Genomic DNA, 25634 nt, shown 5'->3' with positions numbered 1-25634 from the left:
ACCCCAGGCAAGGTGATGATCTAGCCTTCTTTTGAAGACCCCCCAGGGTAGGGGTGAGCACCACTTCCCTTTGAAGTTGGTTCCAGATCACAGCTGCCCTGACTGTGAAGTAGTGCCTCTTGCTGTCTAGCCTGAACCTACTCTCAGTTGACTTAGGGCCGTTATTCCTAAAATTCTTACAAACGGGCATTTTACTGCCAAATATGAGCACTCTACTCTCACAAGGCAATTAAAATATATACTTTAACACAATGTCTTTTTTGCAGGGACAGGGAAAAACAACAGTTTCAAGCTTCAGAAAAGCAGTATAAAAGCTAATACGTAGGGAGAAAGTTTTCAAAGACATAAATGACAGGGACTTAACTCCTCTTAAATGAAAAACCAGGCACCTAGCTCTGATCTTTGGAAAGCTTCCGAGTAACACTTAAGGTAACAAAGGTAGTATCAGGGAACTAGTTAACTTAAAACATTTCTTGTTCTGTCATTCAGCTGCTGTCTTCCATAGGAATAAATAAATAAGTTCCCATGAGTGGCAATTGTCTGCAATTGGCAATCTTATACCAAATCTATACTAGGATCTGTTGTCAATATAATGAGGGTGAATTTGTAATGACATGTTTTATACTGGCAAAAGTTCCAGTACACATGAATTCATACCAGCCAAAGAAGAACTCTTTGGCATTATAAGCTTATTTTGTTCAGGAAAGTGGTATGAGCTATGCCAGCCAAAGCATGTTTTTGCCAGTAGGAGATGCTGACTACAGTAGGAGGGCTTGCCAGTGTAACTATTCCAGCAAACCTTTCCCGGTGTAGACAAAACCTAAAAACTACACCCATACTAAACTGATCTCTTTCAAAACATTCCTGCAAGGTGGGAGTATGATCTGACATGTGCTATGATATGAAACCTATATATATTAAAATTAATGAGAATTTTTCACTTTTTCAACCAGCTTCAATTTGCTTTGCATATCTGCAACAGTGAAAAAAGAAAAAAACAATTACACTAAGGATAAGCTATATCAGGGACGTCAAACATATGGCCCATGGGTCACTGGAGTGTCTCCACATGCCGTATGGGTAGGGTGACCATTAGTCCCAGATTGACTGGGACAGTCCCTGATTTCAGAGGCCAGTCATGTCCCAAAGGTGAAAATTAAAATGAGTGTCCCCAGCACGGTGGCTGAGCAGTAGAAACTGCGAAACAGGAAGTCCTAACACTAATTGCTACTTCACAGGTGATTGTTAACACTTGTGAAGTAAAGAACAATGGGTCATTAAGGGACCATTGACTCCCTGCAGCAGTGGAGGGGGAGTGGCAGGGGCAGGCAGCATCTTGGATTTCACATTGTCCCATATAGTTACCCTATGCATGGGGCATACAGCAGTGTCAGTCCAGGGCATGGATTACATGCATCGCCATGCCAGATCAGTCCTGTGTGCTGGCTCTGGTCTGGAATGGGCCCCAGGCCACCTCTGTGCACTGAAGTCAGTGCATGGGGACAGTCTCATCACCAGTTACCACACATAGCATACACCTTGGATAGCCTGCACTGTATGCAGTGCTAGATCCAGCCTGCATCTCACATGCACTGCAAGCCCTGGAGCAGGGCTGGCTCATGTTGCATGCAGTATATAAGCTGGACTGTGTGCCATGGGCATTGCTACTGGCACAGGGGGTTGGTCCCAATCCAACCTGCAAACCTGTCCAGTGACTCATCCAGGAGGAAGGGTTTGACACCCCTGAGGTATATCCTATATCCAAGTTATGCCTGGTTAAAACACAATTTATGTCAGCTTCCTCTTCAGCCTAGCATTCAAGGTCCAGTGAAAGTAGACACATGAAACTGTTTCGAAAAAAATATATAAAACAGAGCACTTTTCATAATTATCACTAAGGCAGATGACTGTAATGTGTCTTTCCATTCTATCTATTACAATGCAGAGCTTAACCTACTATGGCAAAGCAACTCCAATACGCAGTAAATGTTTGCATATGACATTTGATGTTATAGTAACCTTTCACATGCAGAAGACAGAAGATTCAAAGCATGAATGCATGTTTTAATATTTTGTTTTACTACATTTTGTGCAAATCTTAATGCATATTTGTAGGCTTTGAGTAACTTGCACATGCACCAATAAAGTCACTTAATGGAAAGGGGGGGAAAAAGGCTTTTGGATGCACAAACTGCATTTTACCAAACTTTCAAAAACATGTCCCAGAGATTTTGAATGGGCAAAAGAGAAGGCAGGAACTACTAACAGGTGTGCATCTTCAACTGCAACCATAGTATCTGACATGTATCTCTATATATTTTAGTGGCCCAGCAGCAAAAGTATGTTCAAGCCAGCATACTTTAACTTGAACACACTGTGGGAACTCTCTGGGATCATGACCAAGGTGAAGAATTCTGGACATGAAGTAGATTTTAGCAATAAGGTGCTGCTTACCCAACCACATTTGACCAAATTTAGGGAAACACTGAGGGTTGCTGCCCAAGCAACACAGTATTTCAAACTTGCAGCTGAGGAAAACTATCACAAATTTCCCTATAGCCTCACTGATTACAGTTGCAGACAAAGTAAAAACCTACAGGTTTATGGACAAAAGTTGAACTGAACTTAAGAAAACTGATGTGTAAAACCTCAATATCCTCCTGCTTGGGCCTGGAACTCTGTTTCCCAACAGATCAGTGATGGGATAAGTAAACTACAGGGAATGCTAGAAAGCAATACATGATTATAGGAAAGGATCTGGAGGGCAGAAAATAGATTTTTAAACTGTACAGGTTATAGATTATGAGAGCAAGAGGACAATCTCACCTAGTCCCCAAGTCTTTTATATTTTTCCACATTGTGGAAAAATGGACTTTCCTTCCAGGAATCATTGCACAATTTGGTCATAAGATATGAAGAAAAGAGACAAGATTAATAAAAAAAAATAAGATAAGGAGAACTAGATTTAAGTTAAGAAGTGCTTCCCTGGTTGAGAGAAGTATATATTTTCAAAAGTGTTGCCTGTCACTTAGAAACATAAAAATGAGACAGTTCTAACAATAACATCAGCAGCTGTAAAAATACCAACTTGTCAAAGAAGAAGTTTCTAAACACCACAGCTGTTCAATTAAATGCAAAATATATTTTCCCTTTTTTCATTCTGTCCTTGAATCCAAAACACAACATTTCACATTATATTTTTGAGCTGGCTGCCACCTTGTGGCACATATTCAGAAACACTTTGAGGATTGTTCTCTATAAAATGCACAATAAATGTAAAAATTGGAAACAAAAACCTGGGATACTACATGTCTCTCTCTAAGGCCCCTGACAGATGTTGCATTTAAGATGTAATTAACTAGTCAATCGTATATTAAGTAGTAACCTGGCCACAAGTTAGTTCAATTGGCATGATAAAACAAGGAATAAGCCACCAAGTTATTACACAAAAAAGTGTGATAACTGTGTGGTTGGTTCGTATTGCACCTTCACTGAATGCGTGGCCAGAGCTCCCAGACTCTGAAGAACACCAGAGGCCCTTTCGAGACTCCTGTGGGCTCCGGTGGCTGGGAATGCTGGTCAGCTGATCAGGAGTCTAAACTAAGGGAGTGCATAATGCAGTCCTGTGGCTGGAAGCCCCAACCAGCTGATCAGAGCCCCCATGCACCATGCACTCCCCTGGTCAGGAGCCCCAGTCAGGTGAGAGGCACTTCCAGCTGCAGGAAGCACATGGAGCCTTTAGCTCCAAGGCGCTCCCCTGGCTGAGAATGCCCCTTAGCTGACTGGGGACCCAAAGTAAAATCAAGATCCAAGAACTATTTATCCATAGACTAAGAAATATTTTCAGCTGGGTTTGTTACTTAAATATGCCAAATTATTTAGAAAAAGGAATTTGACTTTATTGCAATTGTCAAGCCCTTGCCAACAGTTCTAAAAAAAAATTTTTAAATATGTCCAAGATTTCCAAGACTTCATTTTATAAAGTCGGCTATACTCATGGACATCAGTAAATGCTATTCCATACCACTCAGTACCAGGAGGAGGATCCTGCTTCTCTTTGCCCAAATAATAAATGTTTTTGTGAAATTCACTAGATCACAAGCTATTTCATGTAAGCAGTTCTATTGCCATGACAGAGAAACAGGTTACTTTTTTGCATCAAGGGACATGGAAAAGAGTTATATTTTAGGTGCATCAGTAAACAGAACTGGTTTTAAATTGTGTGTGAGAGAGTGTATGTACACACATATATAGGAACACAGTATTCAGCCTAGGATCTCAAAAAATTGAAAAGCAGTCCTATATTACAATAGGTTCCTTCTAGTCTCAATGAGCTACTGCTTTTGAGTAAGTAAAAGAGGAAGATAAATCATCTGAACTTTGCGATGATACCTGCTGAGAGTCTGGCCATTGGCTGTCTTAGAAGTAACACTGCCACCCATCACTATTACAGTAAAAGCTTTGTTATCTGGCACCCACAGGGAATGGAGGGTGCCAGATAACAAAATATGCCTGTCCCGTCACATCTGGGGTGTTGCCGCCCCTCCTGCCATGTTGCCGCCCCTCCCGCAGGCCCTGTGGGCTCCGAAGGACAGGGAGGGGGGACCCGCACAACCTGCTATGCCCCCAGGCCTTGGGGGCTCAGCAGTGCAAGCTGTTTTCCCCCAGGCCGTGGGGGATCTGAGAAACTGAAAGTGTTACAGTGGGCACTTCTGGTTTCACTTTCCCCTTATAAGCCAGCATGCTGGTTAACAGAGCATGCTGGCTTGTAAGGTGCCGGTTAACACAGTTTTTGCTGTATATTGAAGTGGCACCCAAATAAAACAGATTGACAGACGAGCCTTTGTGTACTTCATGGAATGTGTGGCTTCTCTCCCCTCTGGGATTACAACAAGCTCTGTTCAGGGGATAGAGTTTTCATAGATTCACTGATTGTAGAGTCGGAAGGCACCACAATGGATCGTCATGTCCAACCCTCTGCCCCGGCAGGAAAGAGGACCGAGTCAGATGACCTCAGCCAGGTGACTATCTAGCCTCCTCCTGAAGACCTCTAAGCTAGGTGATAGCACCACCTCTCTTATAGATTCATAGATGTTAGGGTCGGAAGGGACCTCAATAGATCATCGAGTCCGACCCCCTGCATAGGCAGGAAAGCCCTTGGGCTCTTGGAAGCCCATTCCAGATCCTGGCCACCCTTGCTGTGAAAAATTTCTTCCTGATATCTAACCTAAATCAACTCTCAACTAGTTTACACCCATTATTCCTAGTCACTCCCTGGGGCGCCTTAGTAAACAGCGCTTCCCCTGTTCCCCATTGACCTCCCCTAATAAATTTATAGGCAGCCACAAGATCTCCCCTCAGCCATCTCTTGTGAAGGCTGAAGAGATTCAGCTCTCTCAACCTCCCCCCGTAGGGTCTATCACGAAGGTCACTAATCATGCGAGTGGCCCTCCTCTGGACCCTCTCCAGATTCCCCATGTCCCTCTTGAAGTGCGGCGCCCAAAATTGGACACAGTACTCCAACTGCAGCCTGACCAGTGCCGCATAGAGGGGGAGCATCACCTCCTTTGATCTGTTAGTCATGCACCTGCTAATGCATGACAAGGCGCGATTGGCCTTGTTGATGGCCTCGTTACACTGCCAGCTCATGTTCATCTTGGAGTCAATTATGACTCCAAGATCCCTCTCTGCCTCCGAGCTGCTGAGAAGGACACTCCCTAACCTATAGGTGTGCTGGGGGTTTCTCCTTCCTAGGTGGAGTACCTTACATTTATCTTTATTAAACTGCATCCTAAAAATGATTAGATTTAATCGCCTCTAGAAGTTCTTTACAAAGCCAGATCCTGCTAGCTTTGCTCCTAACCCCAGAGATCCTTCTCAGCCCTGCCCTTCAACCAGGAAGTAAAAGCAGATTTTGAGAGGGAAAAGCTGAATTCAAATCATACTCATATTTATTTGCTCTCTTAACACTGTGCAGTATATTAATGATCAAAAGAATTTGAATTTTTGAAATTCTTACCTATAAAATTTGTCTTATACACCAATTTCTTCAAATGCCAAAATTATTACACAATTAAAATGGAAATCATGTCCAGTTACCATATTACTTTTTAAAGGTTTCATCATATAAAAGGACCAAAAGTCACTAGCAGAACTGAACTGACAGATGCTAGAACGCCAATAAGTGGTTTATCATTGATTGCTTTTACTGCACCTAAGAAATTATATCACAAAATACCCTACTGAAATGTTTGGTGAAGCACAAAGAGGCTCATGAACTGTAACAATCTCTACTAGTTTCAAAATTTATTGCAACTTCAAGACAGAACTAAAACATTACAGTTATGAATGAACCTGAACCTTCGAAGTGTGGTTTAGTTCCTTTCCTAAATTGTAAAAATTGTGTTTTAATGTTAGGAAAGAGGATAGTTACCTTGCTCTGAAGTTGCTGCGTTTTCCACTGGCAGCTCATAACCATGGCTCCTTTTCTCTGAAGTAGACACTGAAGAGAGGCTGCCAGAGGTGCTGCAGTTCCAACCAGTAGCACCTTCTTTCCATCTATACTTCTATCTGCTTGATAACATACAAACCATTGGTCATTTGCACCGTCTGCAACAGTAAGACATTTACTACCAAACTCCACTGGTGCAGGGAACTCACCCATAGACATTCATTTAAAATGACTTCTGACTTTTTTCCTTACTATGTAACAAGGTTTGCAGAAGCCAGAACTCAATATAGTGCCTTCAAGCTTCAGTAGATTTACAGTAAATTTGAAGAGGTCAAACAAACACTACAGATGAGATAACAAACAAATGTGGGTTTCAAGTGACCTAAGGTTGAGGAGGACCAGGTTAGAGTGCTTCTGGAGGGGCTGGATGTGTTCAAATCAGCAGGTCCAGATGCTCTCCACCCCAGGGTGTTGAGGGAGCTAGCAGGTTATTGCAGGGCCCTTGGCACAGCTTTACAAGCACTCATGGTGCTCAGGCCAGGTGCCAGATGATTGGAAGGTAGCCACTGTGGTCCCCATCTTTAAAAAAGGGAGGAGGGACAACCCGGGCAACTATAGGCCCATCAGTCTTACCTCAATCCTGGGGAAACTCTTTGAGAAGATCATCAAGGAGCACATCTGTGACGGGCCAGCATCGGGGATGATGCTCAAGGGCAACCACCATGGTTTCATTAGGGGCAGGTCATGTCAGACCAGCCCCTTTGCCTTTTACGATCAGGTCACAAAAGCATTGGATGCAGGTGTTGCCCTGGATGTAGTCTTTCTGGACTTCAGCAAGGTCTTTGACACTGTCTCCCACCCCATCCTCATTAAAAAACTAGGTGACTGTGGCATTGATGCCTACATGGTCAGATGGATTGCAAATTGGCTGAAGGGTCATACTCAGAGGGTGGTGGTGGACGGGTCATATTCGACCTGGGGGGAAGTGGGCAGTGGAGTCCCCCAGGGCTTGGTCCTTGGGCCCGCACTGTTCAATTTCTTTATCAGCGATTTGGACGACAGGGTGAAAACGCAACCTGTTCAAATTTGCTGATGATACCAAAATATGGGGAGAGGTGGGCACGTTAGCAGGGAGGGAGAGACTGCAGAAAGACCTGGATAGGTTGCAGGGGTGGACTAACAAAAACAGGATGCGTTTCAATACGGACAAGTGCAGGGTGCTGCACTTGGGCACTAGTAACCAGCAGCACACTTATAAGACGGGAAACTCCCTTTTTGAGAACACGGAGGCAGAAAGGGATCTTGGAGTCATTATTGACTCCAAGATGAACATGGGCCAACAATGCGAGGTCACGGTCAGTAGGGTTAACCAGACCTTATCGTGCATCCACAGGTGCATCTCAAGTAGGGCCAAGGAGGTGATCCTCCCCCTCTATGCAACACTGGTCAGGCTGCAGCTGGAGTACTGTGTCCAGTTCTGGGCACCCCACTTCAAGAGGGATGTGGACAACATTGAGAGGGTCCAGAGAAGGGCCACCCGCATGATCCGGGGACAGCAGGGCAAACCCTACAACAAGAGGTTACGGGACCTGAACCTGTTCAGCCTTCACAAGAGAAGGCTGAGGGGGGACCTGGTGACCGTCTATAAACTCACTAGGGGGGACCAGAAGGACTTGGGGGAGACCTTGTTTCCCCTAGCACCCCCCGGCATCACAAGGAATAACGGCCACAAGTTGTTGGAGTGTAGGTTTAGATTAGACATCCGTAAGAACTACTTCACAGTTAGGGCGGCTAGGATCTGGAACCAACTTCCAAGGGAAGTGGTGCTGGCTCCTACCCTGGGGGTCTTTAAGAAGCGGCTCGATGCCTACATGGCTGGGGTCACTTGAGCCCAGTTTTCTTCCTGCCCAGGCAGGGGGTCGGACCTGAAGATCTACAAGGTCCCTTCCGACCCTACCTGTATGATTCTATGATAAGTGACCCTCCAATTCTGTGAACATTCTGCATATATTTTTGGAACAAAGGAAATGCTATCTTTGCACATATCCCTTAATTTATTCATTTATCCATTATAGGTGTTTCACCACGTTATTTAAAATCTACCTGTCTTCACAAAAGACAGTGTTAGCTCAAACCTATTTAATGCAAAACCCATTTCAGCAAAAAAAGAGCTATTCATTGAAACCTGGTAGTTAAAGCTTGATTTGTCTGAGTTGGTGCTTTATCCAAAACCCATCTTTGATCTCCTAACTGGAATCTGTACTGAAAACAATTTGTTTTTATGAAAGTTTGATATCAAAGGAGACCTTAGTATGATGGAACTCGTTTATAGCAGCTTTCCTTAGTCCCAGTCACTATGTCAGTAATATTCAGGTCTATAGGCAAAACTACTTTTTCTGGGAGTATACTAAATTTAGGTCTTGTTCAGGCACATGAAAGACAGAATGTCCTACCTATGTTTTCAAGAAGCTCTATCACAGCACTGGCAGTGGGATAAGGTAAACAGTCGTAAACATCTCCATACACCAGTTGTCCTAAGTTTACAGCTGATACTCTGTGGAAGAAAAACATGGAAAGAAACAGAAATTATGCAAGATGATTATTTTAAATAAAGTTTTCTCACCTTTCACCTACATTAAAAGAAAGATTTCCTGGATAAAAGGACTAAGAATAGCTCACAAATAATTTCTAAAGCATTGCACCCTCTGATTATGTAATTCAAATGGACAAACAGAATATTGAGAAAGGTTTAGAAAAAGGAAAGGGACAGCAGGATTAAAAGAAACAAACTGAAGGAAGAAACATCATCTATGACTTTTGAGAAGGAAGCAAGGAAGGAAGGGGCAATCCCTGATGAAAGAAAAGTGAAAACATCAGGGTTCAACAGAATTCAGAGGAGACTGAGTATATTTAAACGCAGAGGAACAATGTCATTCCAGGCAGATGAAGCGGCACAAGGCAAGACAATGGGTAAGGAGAAACAGGCAGAAAACTGTCCATAAGGAAGCACTACTGTAATTCAGACAGTGGTCCAGGAATGTAAATTATACGAGCCCCTCTGCCTAGTGGTTACATGAGTGTGCTGTGGATTGATTGTGAAGGGTACAAAGGTAGTTTAAACAACAGCAGCCCTCTTCCCAGACCTAGGGAGATACTACCCAGGAATCTCACCTTAGAGCTTCTTAAGAAAATGCAGTTAATTCTTAAAGTAAGAACTGCAAAATACTGAATTCAGTGAAGGGAATAAAATTGGAATGTTGTTTTGGCCCCTCAAGTTTACAATGTGTACAGATAAAGAGAGTGTTTCACAAATAAGATGACTTCATCATTAATCTTTTCCTAGATTTTTAACATTCTTTTGTCCACATTTCAATAGTACAGTGTATAGCTAAATATAGCGACTGAGGAATCCATTAGTGAAAAGCACTTGGAGGAAAATCCATTTTACAGAGCCATTAAACTTGTGTGCTAGGGTTTCATCTCACTGCTTAGCTTACCCATCCACATCCTTCTCTGGTTTCAATGCATTTAATATTTTGCTGCTATAGGCATTTTCTGGGAGGTGAAGGGCAAGACCATGAACCGTAGGATCATCATTGAGTTTCAAGATTTCACCAACGATCTAGAAAGTTAATAAAATGCATTGGGGAACAGTATAACAAAACACAGTCAGAATCAGAATATTGGGAAGTAAAAATGGAAGTGGGCTGTAGCTGTAAAATAATGACAACAATGATAACAATAATATATAGCAATTTTAGCTACCTAAATCCTTTTCAGAAACAGAAGCATACAGCACGTCACTCAGATTCTCAAGTGAGATATGGACGCAAAGCATACTAGATAGTATTCACATACGCAGTTCTATATGGGATTACATGAGTGTCATAAGGAAGAACTGGTCCCTCACATTGATGTAGTGGAAGTAAACAGACAGGTGCATGTAAAAAATAAATTCATTTGCATAGAGCAAGGAAAAGGAAGGAGAATGTACTTATGATATTTAAAAGGGCAAAGACAAAGAATACAAAACTGAAAAAGCAAATTTTACTGGCCATCTTTAATAAAATTATCTAATAAAAAATACAGCCATAGAAAGCTGCTTGCAGTTTTAAAGCTTTGCGATCATACTGTAACCTTTGCTCTTTCCCTAGTTATACCTCCCTATTAGTTTCTCATTCATTTCCTATACTATGTCCAAAGCTAAGCTTATAAACTCTCTGGGGCAGAGACCACTCTTACTTATTCTATAAAGAACCTACCATATAGTAAGAGTTTATCTTGTCTACTATAACATGGTACAGCAGACATTCACAGGAGCCCTGGGGATAGAAGCAGCCAAGCAAGCTGCACAGGGCTGCACTCCTTGCCCCCTGCGCAGCACCGGTTGCCTCTATCACAGGGGCTCTGCGCTGCACCTGCAGTTCCGCACTCGCAGAGGGAGAGCCCCGCACTGGACTCCGTGCAGAAGAGCAAGGGGAGGGGCTTCTTCCACTCCCAACAGAGTGCGGAGACCTGCACAGCAGGGAGCAGGGGAAGCAGCAGGCTCCAATGCGGGGCTTCCCCTGCTGCCAGTGCTGGAGCTGCAGGCACAGGGAGCAGAACCCCAGCGATGGGGCAGGCTCTACTCCTTCCTGCTGTGCAGCGCTAGCTGGAGCCACACCTGTGCCAGGCACGAGTACCCTGACCTCCCTGGCTGCTTCTGCTGCCAGGCAGAGGGACCTGCATGCCATGGAGGGAGTGTGTGGGGGGTCACTATACCACCCACCCTCACACCCATACCCTGCCCAGCTGAGCTCCGCGCTACCACTGCCCCTCTGGGGGGAGGAGGAAGAGAAGGAGAGGGAAGAGTTCCTCCCAGCATGGAATAGAGCCTCTCCCTGCCAGGGGGGGACAAGTGGCAGGGAGGAGTCCCCCTCTGGGGCTGGGCAGCCTCAGAGCCCCCCTCCCCACCTCACTACAGGGCAGAGGAAGAAAAAGAAGAGCCCCTCCCCCAGCTCCAAACAAGGCCTCCCTCCCAGCACCATGACAGTGAGGAGGGGGAAGAGTTCCCCTCCAGAGCTGGGCAGCCCTGTGTGCTGGGATTGCTCCCGCTGTCAGGGAGCCACTGTGGAAGGGAGAGCATGCTCTAGCAGCCCTGGACTTCTGGCTTGAGCCACTGCAGACACGTGCCTGCATTTACTGAATATAAAGGGAAACCCACTTGGAAACTGATTCACTCTCTGCAGGTTAGACTAACCTGTAAAGATTGACTCAATTCAGGCTTGGGTTTTTTGAATGTCTGTCCCTAGCCTTGGTGTGTCTCACAGGCTGGACGACAAGGCTCTGTGGGCCAGATCAGGCTGAACACCACCAAAACTAAATTTAGGTGTATTCAAATAGCTCCAGATAACTTGTGATTTTCCTATCTATCGTGTGGTTTTAAAGAAAAAAAAATGAAAACTGTATCCCAGACCAAAAAACCAAAACCCAAAACAAAAACTTCTCTTATATAAACTTTTGTAGTAACAGATGAGTTTTCATAAGAAAAGTCTCCAAATTTTGCATTCCCAAATTACTACAAAACATGTCACAGAAATGATAAAGGCCTACAAATAGCACAGATCTTAAATATTACTTGTGTGGTGAAAGATCCCATGTAGTCTAATTAACAAAGCATCCAATGTATTTCTAGGATTAGTTGGTGGCTACCTTTTACCACCTCTCCCCGGTGTAATTCTATATAAATGTGGGATAACTTAACTTGTACTACTCAAATCTTCAAGTTGCTTCAGTAGGCCTAATGCTTTAAACCACTATGATTTTTTGTAAGTATTCTGTAACGTCAGCAATGAGATATCATATAGTACTCATCACGTAACATTCTTTCTGTATTGGGATTTCAAAATTAAGAAAATTTTGTCTCTTTCTATGCAGAGTATTAACAAAAGCCTGATATGATACTGGTTCCAGAGGACCCATGTGTAGCACGTTGGGGTCCCGCAGGTGGCCGTGACACCCCCTGGTAGCTCCGTGTCCATTCCCCACTCCACACCTATAGCACCTTCCTGTATCGCCTTCGACACCTTGATGGAATAATGATAAATTGGAAATTGGGAAGCTACCCATGGACCTTTGGGTAGCCCCAGGTCTACTGATCCCCACTAGGGTCCCCAGTACCCTACTAGTCCTCATTGATCCTCAGCCCTTCACTGGGCTTCTGTAGTCCCAGGCCCCTTGCAGAGCCTCTGCAGTCCCTGTGCCTGGCAAGGCACCCAGAGCCTTAAGGGCTAATTGTGTGGCTCCAAATCCTTCCCTACACCTTGCCCCATGCCTAGTGGGTGTTACTGTACTGGCATTCCCTCTATCGGGGTTTCAGCCTTTTCAGCCTCCACCCTATTACTCTTGCAAGACCTTCTAACCTGGGCCCACTGAATCAGACCTGGCTCTGAGGCACTGGCCTGTGCTTGTCCTTTTGGGTCACTGGGCCCCTGTCTGCCAGGGCCCAGGTCTGTGTGTATCTGCACCCCTCTGGCACTGGGCTCCAGTCTCACTGCTGCCAGGCACTCTGCCCACCCCGGGCTCAGTAACTAATTGAGCCTTGAGCCTGCCCATGGTAGGGCTCAAGGCTATTGGGTGTCACTCAGGCACTAATGGGACCTCCTTAACCACCCCTTACAACCCCACCCCGATCCTCCCGTATAAACATAAGCACAAGCCCCTGGGCTATACAGCATAATAACAATGCAAACAGCACTCTGCCCCTTTAAGAGGGCAAAAAGCTTTACCCCTAGTAGTGTGCCTCCCTGCCGGGGTACCTTGTGAAGTCCCGGGGCCTCACTAGTTCTGTAGGGAGCAAAGCAGACAGTCAAGCGACCCTGCGTGGCTCTCCTGGGCAGGAGCTCCTTCCCCTGGCCGCTACCAGGGAGGGACTCCCCTGCCTGCCCCAACCTTGGGCTTACATGCTCCCAGGGCCTTGCCTACATCTGTCAGCTGACCGCTTACAGGTGTCTGCTAACTGCCTCATTTGCACTACTGCCCTGACAACTGGCAGCTGCCTGCCTTGCAGTGCTCTCTAGCTGGGCTGACTTTATCTTAAAGTAACAGAGAGCCTGTGGGTCTCTGATACACCATGTAGAAGTAAAATTATAGTTTAAAGAAACTTTGTTTGGGACAGCATCCAAACTACACCCATGTACAACATGAATATAATTGTATTACAACAAAAAAGAACTTAGAGAACGATAACAAGGCAAAGATTTCTGCATTTTCTTTTTAAACGCTAGCAATCCTGACTGATTTTCTTTTTCAGAAATAACTACTGCACATTGAGAACATAGAGCCTTCAAAATAAATTTTAAAAATTAGTTTCAGAGTTTGCTTTCCAAAACAAAAAAATGTTTAGTAAAACTACTGGGGAAAAAGAGGAAAAACTTTTTGGGATTTTTCAGAATTGTTAATTAATACGCACTTCCTCTTGTGAACTCAGATTAAGGCATTTCAAAGAAATGCAAAGAAATATACTACAAAGTGAGTAAGTTTAACTTTCATTCTAGAATGAACTTTGGCACCACAAACTGCACATGCACGCACATCTGGATGTGCCCCAGAAGGTGAAAGGCTTGTTAAATCAGAGGACAGTTTCTAAATAGAGCACAAAACTGGCACACTAACAGAACTTGTATGAATGGGTGAGAGGCTCCTAGGTTCTCACACCCAATTTTCTTTTCCCAACATATAAAAATGTATTTCAATGATTTTTTTATAAACAAGGCCACCAGACAACAATGTGGCTGTAATAAAACTCCTCCTTAATTTCTATTAAAATGCGTTTGGATAGAGTTTTAGGGTGTTTTTTTTTTTTTTGGGGGGGGGGGGGGGTGTTTGGGGTTGCTCCCAAAGTTGTGGGCACTACACAAAATGTAACTATAATGAGCAAGCAAATAGAGATCACGTGTTCAAGTACATCACAAAAATAAACTTGTCCCAATAAGAAAAAATTGGAGTCTCAAAATAACTTCTCTCATGTTCATTAAAAGCTGAAACGGCACCACTGCTTTTTACCACTGTATTTCATTCAGTTGCTAATCAAGGAGAGTGTTTAAGATAACAGAGCTACAATTCCATATTCAGGACATTTGACCTATTTTTCATGAGTGTTATTCACAGATAAATTTCCCTCTCATTATAAAAACCATAAAGCAAATCTTGCTTGTTTTTTGGAAGGCTTGGTTTTCTTAAATTGGTAAATACTGAATTACAAATTTATAGCAACCGCAAAGTTAAAGTACATAAATCTTTGCTGAAGCAGACCTGCCTACCCAAGACTTGGCAGCTCACCAGAATACGTTTGGAAATTTTTCTTGCTACTTTACTAGATTCAACTATAATACAATTTGAAATAAATACAATCACAAGATATGAATACATTATGAAATGTACTTTTGCACAATTCTTTGCAAGTATACAATACAATGGAAAGGTCTGGAGGAACAAATTACTATGCATACTGTACAATCTGAACTTCCAAAGCGCAAGATGACAAGCTGAGGGCATAGTGGCACCCTTAAATTTGAATCCTCTTGCTATTTTTAGATTGCAACTGGCCCACTCAAATCACATATATATGGGTTTTCTATATTTAATGTATAATTACCTTAGTTCAGTATTACTGTCTTGTAACTGGATAACCAAAGCAAGGTAAGGATTTTTTGGTAATATCTTTGATTGGATCAACTGTATAGCTGGAAGACATGTTAGACAAGCAACTTGTGCCAGAAAATCAAGTTTTCTAGCACGGATTGCCCTAACGTCTCTCCCAACTACACAGTTGATCTAATAAAAGATATCACCAAAAATTCCTTGGTTCTTGTATATTTCCAGGATCATCACAGCCACAGCATCAGTCCAACCTTAATGCTAACCTAAGAACATAAGAAACTGTCCCCTCACAAATACTGGTAGTACCAAAAGGAAATTTCTTCCTCCTCCTCTTAAATTTAAAAAAAGACACAATAACCAAAGATAAACAGCCTATGTGAAGAAATAATTAAAATGATTCCAAAAGACATTATATAATCAAGCTTAGCAGTTCTCCCAACTAAAACCTGGTTTGAAGAGCAAGGAATGTATTTGAATTTTTGAGATCACAGGGTAAACAGCAGCTGCAAGATACAGGATATGAAAAGTAAGGCTCCCAGGGATAGATTCTCTACCAAATCCAAGTAGAGATCCATACATGAAATCTTGGGAAATTATGCCCCAGTGGACCATTGGTCACTGTACCATGACAGGCTCTTCGGGTTAAGGCACTGAACTGGGATCAGGAGATTCAAGTTCTGTTTTTAGGTCATGCAGACTTCCTGTGAGACCTAGCAATTCATTTACTCCCTCTGTATCTTGATTCTTCTTTTCAAAATGGGCATGGTATTTACTAGGGGGGTGTGAAACAGACCATATTCAATTCAGAATCGGCCCAAATCGGGGACAGTGATTTGATTTGTTGATTCAGATCACTGTCCCTGATTCGATTTGGCCGAATCCAAATCTGATTCAGAGAATCAGCGATTTGGCCATAGACACAGCTTTAAATGTTTTTTCTACATACCTCGAGGTATCAGGTACGGCTTGTGAACACTGCGATGTTGGGTGGATAGAGAGTCCCACAGAAGTGTGAGGGGTCCCCTACATGCTTGGTGGTACTTCTGGTCCACTTCCAGGTCTGCCGGAGAGCACGCAGGGGGGCCCCCCTACATTCCTCCAGCTTGGCGATCAGCTGCAGGGGAACACTGGTTGCTCCCCAGACTTAGGAGGCACCAGTTGCCAAGCCAGGGGAAGGGGGGGGGAGGGGGGAAGGGGGGGGGGTGCCCTGAGCACTCCCTGGTGGACCTGGAAATGGACCAGAAGTGCTTCTGGTCAACTTCTGGGTCTAATACCAAGCGTGCTGGGAACCCCCTGCACTCATATAGGATGCTCCATCTGCCCCAGCATCTCAGCATTCAGAAGCCGCCTACTACCTTGAGGTATGTAGAAAAAACATTTAAAGCTGTGTCTATGTCCGAATTTCCGAATCTCTCTGAATCAATTCAGAGGGTTCTGATTCAATTCAGAGAGATTAAAGAGTCTCCTGATTTGATTCAGATTCTGAGATTTGGCCACTTAATTGGGCCAAATCTCTGCCAAATCGAATCTGGGACCAAAGCTTTGCACAACCCTAGTATTTACCTAACTCTGTTTGAGTTTAACAAGTATGGTGGGGAGGGATGTTAGCAAGAAATATGCATTTTGAAAGTACCCATTTGATTTTAGGGTCAAAGCACGAAGAAGATTCTCAGGAAGCTATAGTTACCTCATCTTCACTGCTGTCTTCAGGGAGCCAAATGTGGATAATGTGTAGACCAATCTGCCAAAAGAAGGAAATTCTATAAATACTAACATGGTCAAACAACTCACAATTAAAAGTAATCGCCCCCTAAATCTCACCGTCTCTGAAGTAACCCAAGACATAATTAAGTTGGGGATTCATTACATGGCATGCATGGATATTCTACCAAATTAGGCTTACTACTTGGGTGTTTGGCCTCTAATTGTAGCTAGTGCAAAACTGTTTTCTATTGTTCTCCTCTCTGTATATATTATAGCAATTTATATAAATGTAAGGCATGCTTAACTTGAACAGCCCACAATTGTTCACATTTAGAGTCAATGGCTAAGAATTAGCATTTGACTTGGTTTATGTAAGCCTGAGTCTCGCCAGACAATGAAATGGAATCAGAGAACATTTGGGATGGAATGAACCTCAGGAGGTCATCTAGTCCAGTGGTTCTCAACCTTTTTTGTATCAGGACCCATTTTATACCAGGACCCATTTGTAAACATCGGTGGCCAGTCCTGACCCAGTGCCCCTCACTCCTGATCTGCCTCAGTGGGGCAGGGGGTGGTATGTGTGGGGCATAGAGGGCCCCCAAGCCCTCTTGCAGGCTGGAATTCTGATAGCCTGTAAGGGAAGAGCCATTTCCCAAGTTTTTCCCCTTTAAAGGAGTATTCATTTTTAAAGTTTGTTGATCCATTTTTAAAGTTTGTTCATGACCCTTTCATATATTCTTGTGACCCACTTTTGGGTCGCCACCCACGGGTTGAGAAATGCTGATCTAGTCCAACACCGTGCTCAAAGTAGGACCATCCCCAACTAGATTATCCCAGCCAAGGCTTTGCCTACCTAGGGTTTAAAAACCTCCAAGGATGGAGATTTCCTTTCTGAGTAGCCTGTTCCACCCCGGTGGTAAGAAAGGGTTTCCTAATATCCAACCTAAACTTTCCTTGCTGCAACTTGAAATCCTTGCTGCTTGTTCTGTCATCTGCCACCGCTGAGAACAGTCTAGCTTCATCCTCTTTGGAACCCCCCTTCAAGGAGCTGCAGGCAGTTATTAAATCCTCTCTCAGTTCTCTATTCTCCAGATTAAAGAAGTCCAGTTCCCTCAGCCTCTCCTCAGAAGTCATGTGCCCCAGACCTCTAGCCATTTTTGTTGCCCTCCATTGGACTCAATTTGTCCACATCCTTTCCCTAGTGGGGGGCCCAAAACTGGACACAGTACCCCAGTTGTGGCCTCACCAGTGCTGAATAGAGGGGAAGAATCACTTCTCTTGATCTGCTGGCAATGCTCCTAGTAATGCAGCCCAGTATGCCATTAGTCTTCTTCACAAATTGTTGGGTCATATTCAGCTTACTGTCCACTGTAACCCCCAGGTCCTTTTCTGCAGAGCTGCTGCTTAGCCAGTTGGTCTATGGCCTGTACCAGTGCATGGAAATGTTCCATCCTAACTGCAGGACTTTGCACTTCTAATTGAACTTCATAAAACATTGTTTGGTCCAATCCTCCAGTTTGTCTAGGTCTCTCTCTCTATGAATCCTAGCCCTATCCTCCAGTATATCTACTACTGCCCCCAGCTTAGTGTCATCCACAAACTTGCTGAGGGTACATTCCATCCCATCTTCCAGGTCACTGATAAAGATATTAAACAAAATCATCCCCAGGACCAATCCCTGGGGCACCTGAAAAACCCTAGGAGACTCCATGATATAAAGAGCCAAACCAGAACCATGGGCCCAGGCCTGGGCTCTGATTTGGAAGACAGGGCAAAGCAGGGGATATCTGCATTTGAAAAGAGGCCTGATACCTAGCTAGTCAAACTATCATACAGGAGATGAATCCAGATTAATGAATCTACACATTTACAGAGGATGCAAGACTGCAGTCTAGTACTGTACTTAAGCCTGCCTGGAAAGCATGGCTGGGTCTTTAGTCTTCCCAGATACAAGAAAGGAGCTCTGCTGTTTTACTGAAGGTGGATCAAGACAAACAGAGAGAGGAATTCAGGGGGCCATGACAGGCAGAGTCAGCATGTAGATCTTTGGAACTGGCTAAGGACTGAATCTTTAGATTTCAAGCGTAGGGTCAATATTCTGATGTTTTGTTGCATTCATCTTGTATCTCAACATATAGTTGCTGTTTTCTTATGCTTCTGTTTTTATAATAAATTATTTTGGCTGATTTCAGACATTAAAAACAAACAAACAAAAAAAGTACTTTACTGGAAGAAGCAGCACATTAGCTCGACCCTGCCTCATAGCATCTGTATAGTTCAGGCACTTTGGCAGGGCTTTTTGGTGCTTTTATCTAATAGTTGATTCAATCAGCTATTAGACAAAAATGCCCATTCTATACAGACATTGGGCAAGCCGGGTCCAACTAACATGATGCCTCTTCTGGGCATATACTGGGCTCAGCAAGGGGGCACACAAAGTCTAAAGTAAATCCCCATTTTTATTTTTTTTAATGTTTGTATGCAGCCTTTGTTGTCTGTCTCCTTGTTGGTTGACTGCAGGAGGAGTAACTTCTGGGAAGATGATATTCAAGGCTGACCCTCTCCTTAGTTCACTGAAGAGCAGGCAAACCCCTCAGTAAAACAGAAGTCCTTAACTTTGGGAAGGCTGACTTCTGCAAACTGAGAGAATTGGTCAGTCAGGCAATCAGAAGCCATACCCCTGCCCGAAAAGGGAGTATACGAGGAACAGTCATTGCTCAAAAACACAATCCTTGAAGCACAGGGCAAAGATATCCCATCTCGCAAGAAATGCAGTCAACAGGCAAGGAAGCCCCCATGGTTGAATAAGGAACTCTTGGACCTCATTAAGCTCAAAAGAGTAGCCTATACCATATGGAAAACAGGAAGCATTACCAATGAGCATTAATCTACACTCACCCACACCTGCAAAGAGTGGTCAAGAAAAGCCAAGGCACAAACCAAACTTAGGCTAGCTACAGGGATCAAGGACAACAAAAAATCCATCTTCAGATACGTGGGAAGTAGAAAAAAAAAGACTACCGGAAGGCCAGCCAACATGGCTTTGTGACTGGCAGGTCTTGCCTGACCAACCTCATCTCCTTCTATGACCAGGTAACATGTGCCCTGGACAAGGGAGATGATGTGAACGTCATATATCTGGACTTCAAGAAGGCCTTTGACCTAGTCCCCCATGATGTCCTCGTGGTTAAGCTAGGGAACTGTGGCCTTGATCATCATACAGTCCGATGGCTAAGCAACTGGCTACGGGGCTGAACCCAAAGAGTACTAGTTGAAGGGAGGAAATCAACGTGGCGCAGGGTTACCACTGGAGTCCCTTGGGGCTCTGTACTTGGGCCAGTACTCTTTAACATCTTCATCAATGATCTGGATTCGGGAGTCAGATGTGAACTGGCAAAGTTCACAGACTACACCAAATTATGGGGGAGGGCAGTCACACCTTAGGACAGGCTGAGGATACAGGCCCACTTGGACACACTCTCAAGGTGGGCTGACCAAAACCTGATGGTCTTCAATTCAGAAAAGTGCAAGGTGCTGCACCTGGAAAGGAAGAACCCCTAGCATACTTACAAGCTCGGCACTGCTGCACTCACTAGCACCACAAATGAAAGGGAGTTGGGCGTTTTGATAGACCACAAGATGAATATGAGGCACCAATGTAATGCTGTGGCTGGCAAAGCTAACCAAACTCTGGCATGCATCCACTGATGAATCTCAAGCAAAACCAGGGAAGTCATCCTCCTGCTTTACTCGGCTCTGGCGAGACCACAGCTGGAGTACTGCGTCCAGTATTGGGCCCCCCACTTCAGGAAGAATGTGAAGAAGCTTGAGAGAGTCCAGAGGAGAGCCACCCGTATGATCAAAGGCCTGGAGGGAAAGCCGTACGAGGAGAGGCTGAGGGACTTGGGACTCTTCAGTCTGAAGAAGAGAAGGCTTAGGGGGGACTTGGTGGCAGCCTTCAATTACATAAGAGGGGTACATCAGGACCTGAGAGAACACTTTGAGGCTTCGGGGGTCTTCCGCCAATGGGTTTGTGACACTTACCTCTTCAGCCAACTTCTTGTTCATCTCTTGCACCAAATCATAACTTCCTGCCTTCAGGGAAAAAGAGAACAAACTCAAAAAAGAATATTTAGCATTTAAGGGAATTTTATGCCTATTATGTACACACTGAAACCTAGGTCTGCAAAATAAATCTATCACTGTTAACAGCGAAAGGAGGTTAAAGCAACAATATTTATAAGAAACTGACAGGAAATCACTGTGGGAAATTTATCTTGGTTTGACGTATTCAAAGATGTTTAATCTTTGCCCAGTTCTTACAGATAAATTAAGAGTAAACAAGCAGTGAAGTGAACTTGTTTAGTATTTAAGAAAGACACCAGTCTGGTAATACTTGCTCCTACAGTTCTCTCTGCTTCCATAGAATACGAAAAGCATAGGCAATGACAACAGAAACATATGCTACTCTGTTTCAAAGTGTCATAAATTTATGTTTTACCTCTAATGTAGCTACTAATACAGGTGCAAACTACTGTCAAATATTATGATGGGCTTTGTGATGTAGACCAGTGGGCCCCAATGCATCTGGCCTCAACTGGCGCTGCAGGGCTGGAATGAGTGATGCAGGGCTGGTCCATGGGCCAAACCAGAGCATGGAGTCAAGTCATCCCAGCCACTGGGGCTAGAATTTGGCAGCAACAGCATCTGTTGCTGCAGTAGCTGTCTGTCACTACCAAATTTTCAGTCCTATGGGCCAGTGCAGCTCTACACTCTAGCTCCAGCCCACAGAGCCTCCCATGGATCCGGATATTGCCATGGTTCCTGCAGCCATAGCAATTAATGTTGCCACTGCTTATCACACAGTTACATTTCCAGACCTGTGGAGGGCCCCACAGGTCACATTACTAGAGACCTACTGAAATCATAGCAGAAGTGGGGTGGCACTATGGCTTCTTTAATCTTGCAGGTTCCCCCGTGCCCACCCCCACTCTCCGCTGATTGGTGGAGAGGCCCTGCTTGCGGCTCACTCCAGCAGAGAGGCAAAAACTGCGGTTTTAAATATGGCGTCGTTTTTGCCTCCTGCTCCTGACTGGCTGAGGGGTCGGTCTCGCATGGCCCTGCTGTTTACTGCTGACTAGCTTGGAGCCAAAAATGGCGTCACGTTTAAAACTGTTTTTAGCTTTCCTGCTGTTCAGGAGGGAGCAGCAGGGTCCTCTGCTAATCAGCACTGAGGCGGGGGCAGGTATGCACGGGGGGGAGGGGGGGGGGGGAAAGAGGGGAGAAGGTGTGCACAGGAGACCATGCAAGACATTAGATCCAGTCAACAGGTCATATTTCAGTAGCTCCTGAGGTAATCTGTTGTTTTTTAAAGACTAAAGTCTTTGGGTCTTCACAAACACCACCGAAAAGTTATCTTTACAACAGCATTTTGCTGTTCCTCATCTGGAGCAGATACAAAACAAATGCCAGTTATCCTAGTGATCCAGCCTCTGTAACTATTTGCATTTGAATAAAGAACAGAGCTTTGCCATCTTATCTATATCTAAATTCCAGGAGATTTTTCAATCGTTTTCACAGATTAGAAACTTCAAATGAAAGCAGTATTTACGATTCCCAAGAAATCTGTACTGAACTTTAACTTTGATCACAAAATTAAACAAAACAATGATTTTAGCCAATCAACTGTTACTGGTTTGTTGTTGTTGGGGTTTTTTTTAATAAAATCATTGCACTCAAAATGAAAGCAGAAAATAACAGGGAAATGAATAAGTCCTGAGAGATTCTCTCTCTCTCACAAAACAGTACAGTAGCTTTATTGTTTTTCCCTTACTTCTACTAATTTAAAAGCATCTTGAATCAAGTTCAGGTTCAAGGTTCTGATAAAAAAATGACTGAAGCCAGTCAGAAGACAAACTTCAGCGTACGTAGACTTCGTGGTTTCCCTTACAGGCAGCCACAGAGTACAGGCACTAGAGGTCTTGCTTGTCTAGAAGTCCAAGCCAACTATGAACAAGACAACAAAGGTGGCTAAGCCCGGACAGTGAAAGGTGGCTACATAAGAAACCCAAAGAAAGATCTCATATGACTTTCTACAAAAATAGACATAATCTAAGCAGTATGCTTATGCATTTCAAACAGGTTAAAAGGGTCTTTATGGCTTGGCAACAAAATCTGCTGTTGACCATCCACAGAGATGTTTAAACATTAGACCATTCTTCTGCATTTAAAAAAGTATCGGCAATACTGTGTGCTTATAAAGCACTTACTATTAGATATAATTTGACATTTAACGTTACACTGACTTAGAAAACATCACTATGAATGTTAATTAAACACTATTTGCTTCCCTCCTTGTAACACAAATGCAAGATTTGATTCTTGTCCAAAATAAATTTTCTACATTTTTAAGTTTCAAAAAGGAAGTACCAAAAAGCAATCCTTTAATTAAATACAACACACACACTTTACCTGTAAAATTGCAAGCGTTGGCTTAAGCATAGGGTGTTCTCTCTTCAAGGAGGCCAAGACTTTCTTTGAACTCTGAAGGATTTCACTGCAAGATAAAAGTAATATAGCGTCAATTTTTCTTAAACATATCCTTTTTGCTCTATAACCTTTTGCCATTAGTTTTCCAGACTGTTTCAGTATTAGCGTCCATATGATTTAGCATGGAATAAGCCCATCAAAATACCTTCAATTTATAACTGTTTTTTTATCATTGCCCCAGTCTTTATAGTTTGCCAATCTACTGTTCTTCTACAACAAGGTTTGAAAAGTCCACTTCTCAGCAAACAGCAGGAAACCTCACCATTTTTCTGCAGAGCTTACTCTCCTAATTAAGAAACTCAGCCCTAGAAGCTGGAGATGGGGGCAACACTGCAAATGGAACTGATATCTTTTCGCATGCACAGGCGATTCCATTACTGGCAATAGCAAGAACAGGTTAAAATTACGGTCACTTTCACTGCTGGATTATTCAGAACTTCCCGGAAACCTTGGAAAGGAGTCCCCCCTCCCCATTCTCGTATGCCCCTGTCTAGAAATGGCAGCAGACACAGACTGGAAAGGTAAACACAACCCCCACATCTCCAGTGCAGAAATGAAGGCTAAGGGACTTGTGGATTACTTTATCCTCCTTGGAGGTTGCAGGAGAAAAGTATATCCATGCCCTCAGAGCGGACACAAAATAGGGGCAGGGCAGGAGGACAGAGATTCCTCCTATTCCAGAACGGTCCTTTACCCTTTCAGAGGCCCACAGCCAATACAGGTTGGCATCCTAGTGGGAATCTTTTCCCCTGACAAAGCATCTGACATTTTAGGATAGGGGAAGGAAGCCTTTCAGTTAGGTCATCTAGTCCAGCCCCCTGCTCCAGGCAGCACTGTCAACAGGGAAGAAGTATTTGCTACGTCTCTGAAGAAGACCGCTGAACACAGTTCAGCTTCAAACCAGCGATGCTCAATGCAACCTGAGTGGCACAGCCCCCTGCAGTGCCTTGAGATCCTTTCAGCGTTGGTGCAGAACGCTAGTGCTGCTAACACTGTGCCTCGGGTGAACCCAGAGATTTCCAAATGGGAATCCCTGGCCTTAAAAGCCCTCTGCCCTCCATGCGTCCAATCCCCCTCATATTCTTCTGTCCTCAAAAAGCAAGTGCAAACTAAGTGCTGGCTCAGTTCTCCGAGGGCGAAGGCTGAGAAGCACAGGGTCCGTTTCCCCTCAAGGGGGGGGATCAGTCATACAGAAGCAGGCCTGGAAGTGGTTCCTAAAGGTGGCCTAGGCCAGCATTTCTCAACCTGTGGCTCACGACCCAGAAGTGGGTCACGTGTAGGAAAGGGTTGCAAACAAACTTTTGAAACGGATTCCCCTTCCAAGGAGGAACACGGTGGCTTTTCCCTGGCAGGCTGGCAGAGCTGCAGCCCAAGGGGTTGCTTGGGGGAGGGGCTGGGGGCAGAGGGTCAAGAGTGAGCACTGGGTCAGGACCGGCCATCAGTGTGTACAAACGGGTCCTGGTACAAAAAAGGTGGAGGCCCACTGAGTTAGACCACCTCCCTGCCTGGACCTGGGACAGGACCATCCCTACCCCAACCACCCCCTACAACCATAATCCAAACTCTACCTTGAGTTCATTGCAGAGCTCTCTTTACAGCCCTGGGAGCCCCTACAAGGGCTCCCCATCACCGCCCTGCTTGGCTCGGGTATAAAGGGGCTGGCTGAACCCCAGCAGGGCAGACCTGGGGGGCTACACGGGGGCATCAAGAGTGATGTGGCTGCCCCGCTGTCCCCGCCCGGGGGGGCTGCTGCTGGCTCCGGGCACCCGAGCACAGGGACGGGGGGCCCGGGGCAGCAGGGGCCGCCCGCCGCCGGACGGTTGCATCAGCCGCCCTCCCCCCGCCGGCCCCCTCACCTGGCGCCGCCCGTAGCCTGTTGCTGGTGCAGCCAGCGCCGGGGGCTGCAGGCGGGCGGGGTCGGGGGCGCGGGGCAGCCCGCCTGCAGGAGCTGCAGCGCCGGCTCTGCCCTAGAGCCAGCCCCGGCCCCGCTCCGGTGCAGGCGCCGGAGCGCGCCCAGCCTGGCTATGCTCATGCTGCAGCACCAGCAGCAGCTCGGGAACCGGACCACGTGCCGCTCCGCAGCTACACTGCGGGCCCGCCGGGAGCCCCTGGGGCGGCCGCGTGCAGCAGGCACCGCCCCCGGGGGAGGAGCTTCAGCGAGGCTAGGGCCGCCGGCTGCACTGGCCACGGCGGGAGCGAGCGGGACGCGGCCCTCGTCCGCCTTGTGTGCCGCCGGGGCTGGGGAGGCACAGCGCTGACTCGTGTGCGACGTGCGCCTGGGAGAGCGGCT

At 45.0% G+C, this 25634-nt stretch overlaps 1 protein-coding gene across 4 annotated transcripts in view; it reads right to left on the bottom strand.

The window, feature by feature from the left end:
- Positions 1–25434, bottom strand: part of MTHFD1L (methylenetetrahydrofolate dehydrogenase (NADP+ dependent) 1 like) — a 291886-nt gene extending 266452 nt beyond the window's left edge. For 2 of the 4 annotated variants that reach the window (XM_019488330.2, XM_019488331.2), the window contains exons 1-7: positions 25201–25433; positions 23267–23351; positions 20840–20890; positions 16779–16832; positions 9949–10073; positions 8905–9005; positions 6434–6573 (exon numbers count right to left, since the gene is read on the bottom strand). In XM_019488330.2, the coding sequence (XP_019343875.1) occupies positions 6434–6573; positions 8905–9005; positions 9949–10073; positions 16779–16832; positions 20840–20890; positions 23267–23351; positions 25201–25376 (732 nt within the window). In that variant the 5' untranslated portion in view covers positions 25377–25433. Of the gene's footprint in view, positions 1–6433; positions 6574–8904; positions 9006–9948; positions 10074–16778; positions 16833–20839; positions 20891–23266; positions 23352–25200 lie in introns of all 4 variants that reach the window. The other 2 variants (XM_059714036.1, XM_014605534.3) reach the window with 2 other exon arrangements.
- Positions 25435–25634: the final 200 nt, after the last annotated feature.

Source organism: Alligator mississippiensis, chromosome 1 (assembly GCF_030867095.1).
Source record: "Alligator mississippiensis isolate rAllMis1 chromosome 1, rAllMis1, whole genome shotgun sequence".
Lineage (NCBI taxonomy): Eukaryota > Metazoa > Chordata > Crocodylia > Alligatoridae > Alligator > Alligator mississippiensis.
The sequence above is the reverse complement of the archived record's forward strand: the minus strand, read 5'-3'. Positions and strand labels throughout refer to the sequence as shown.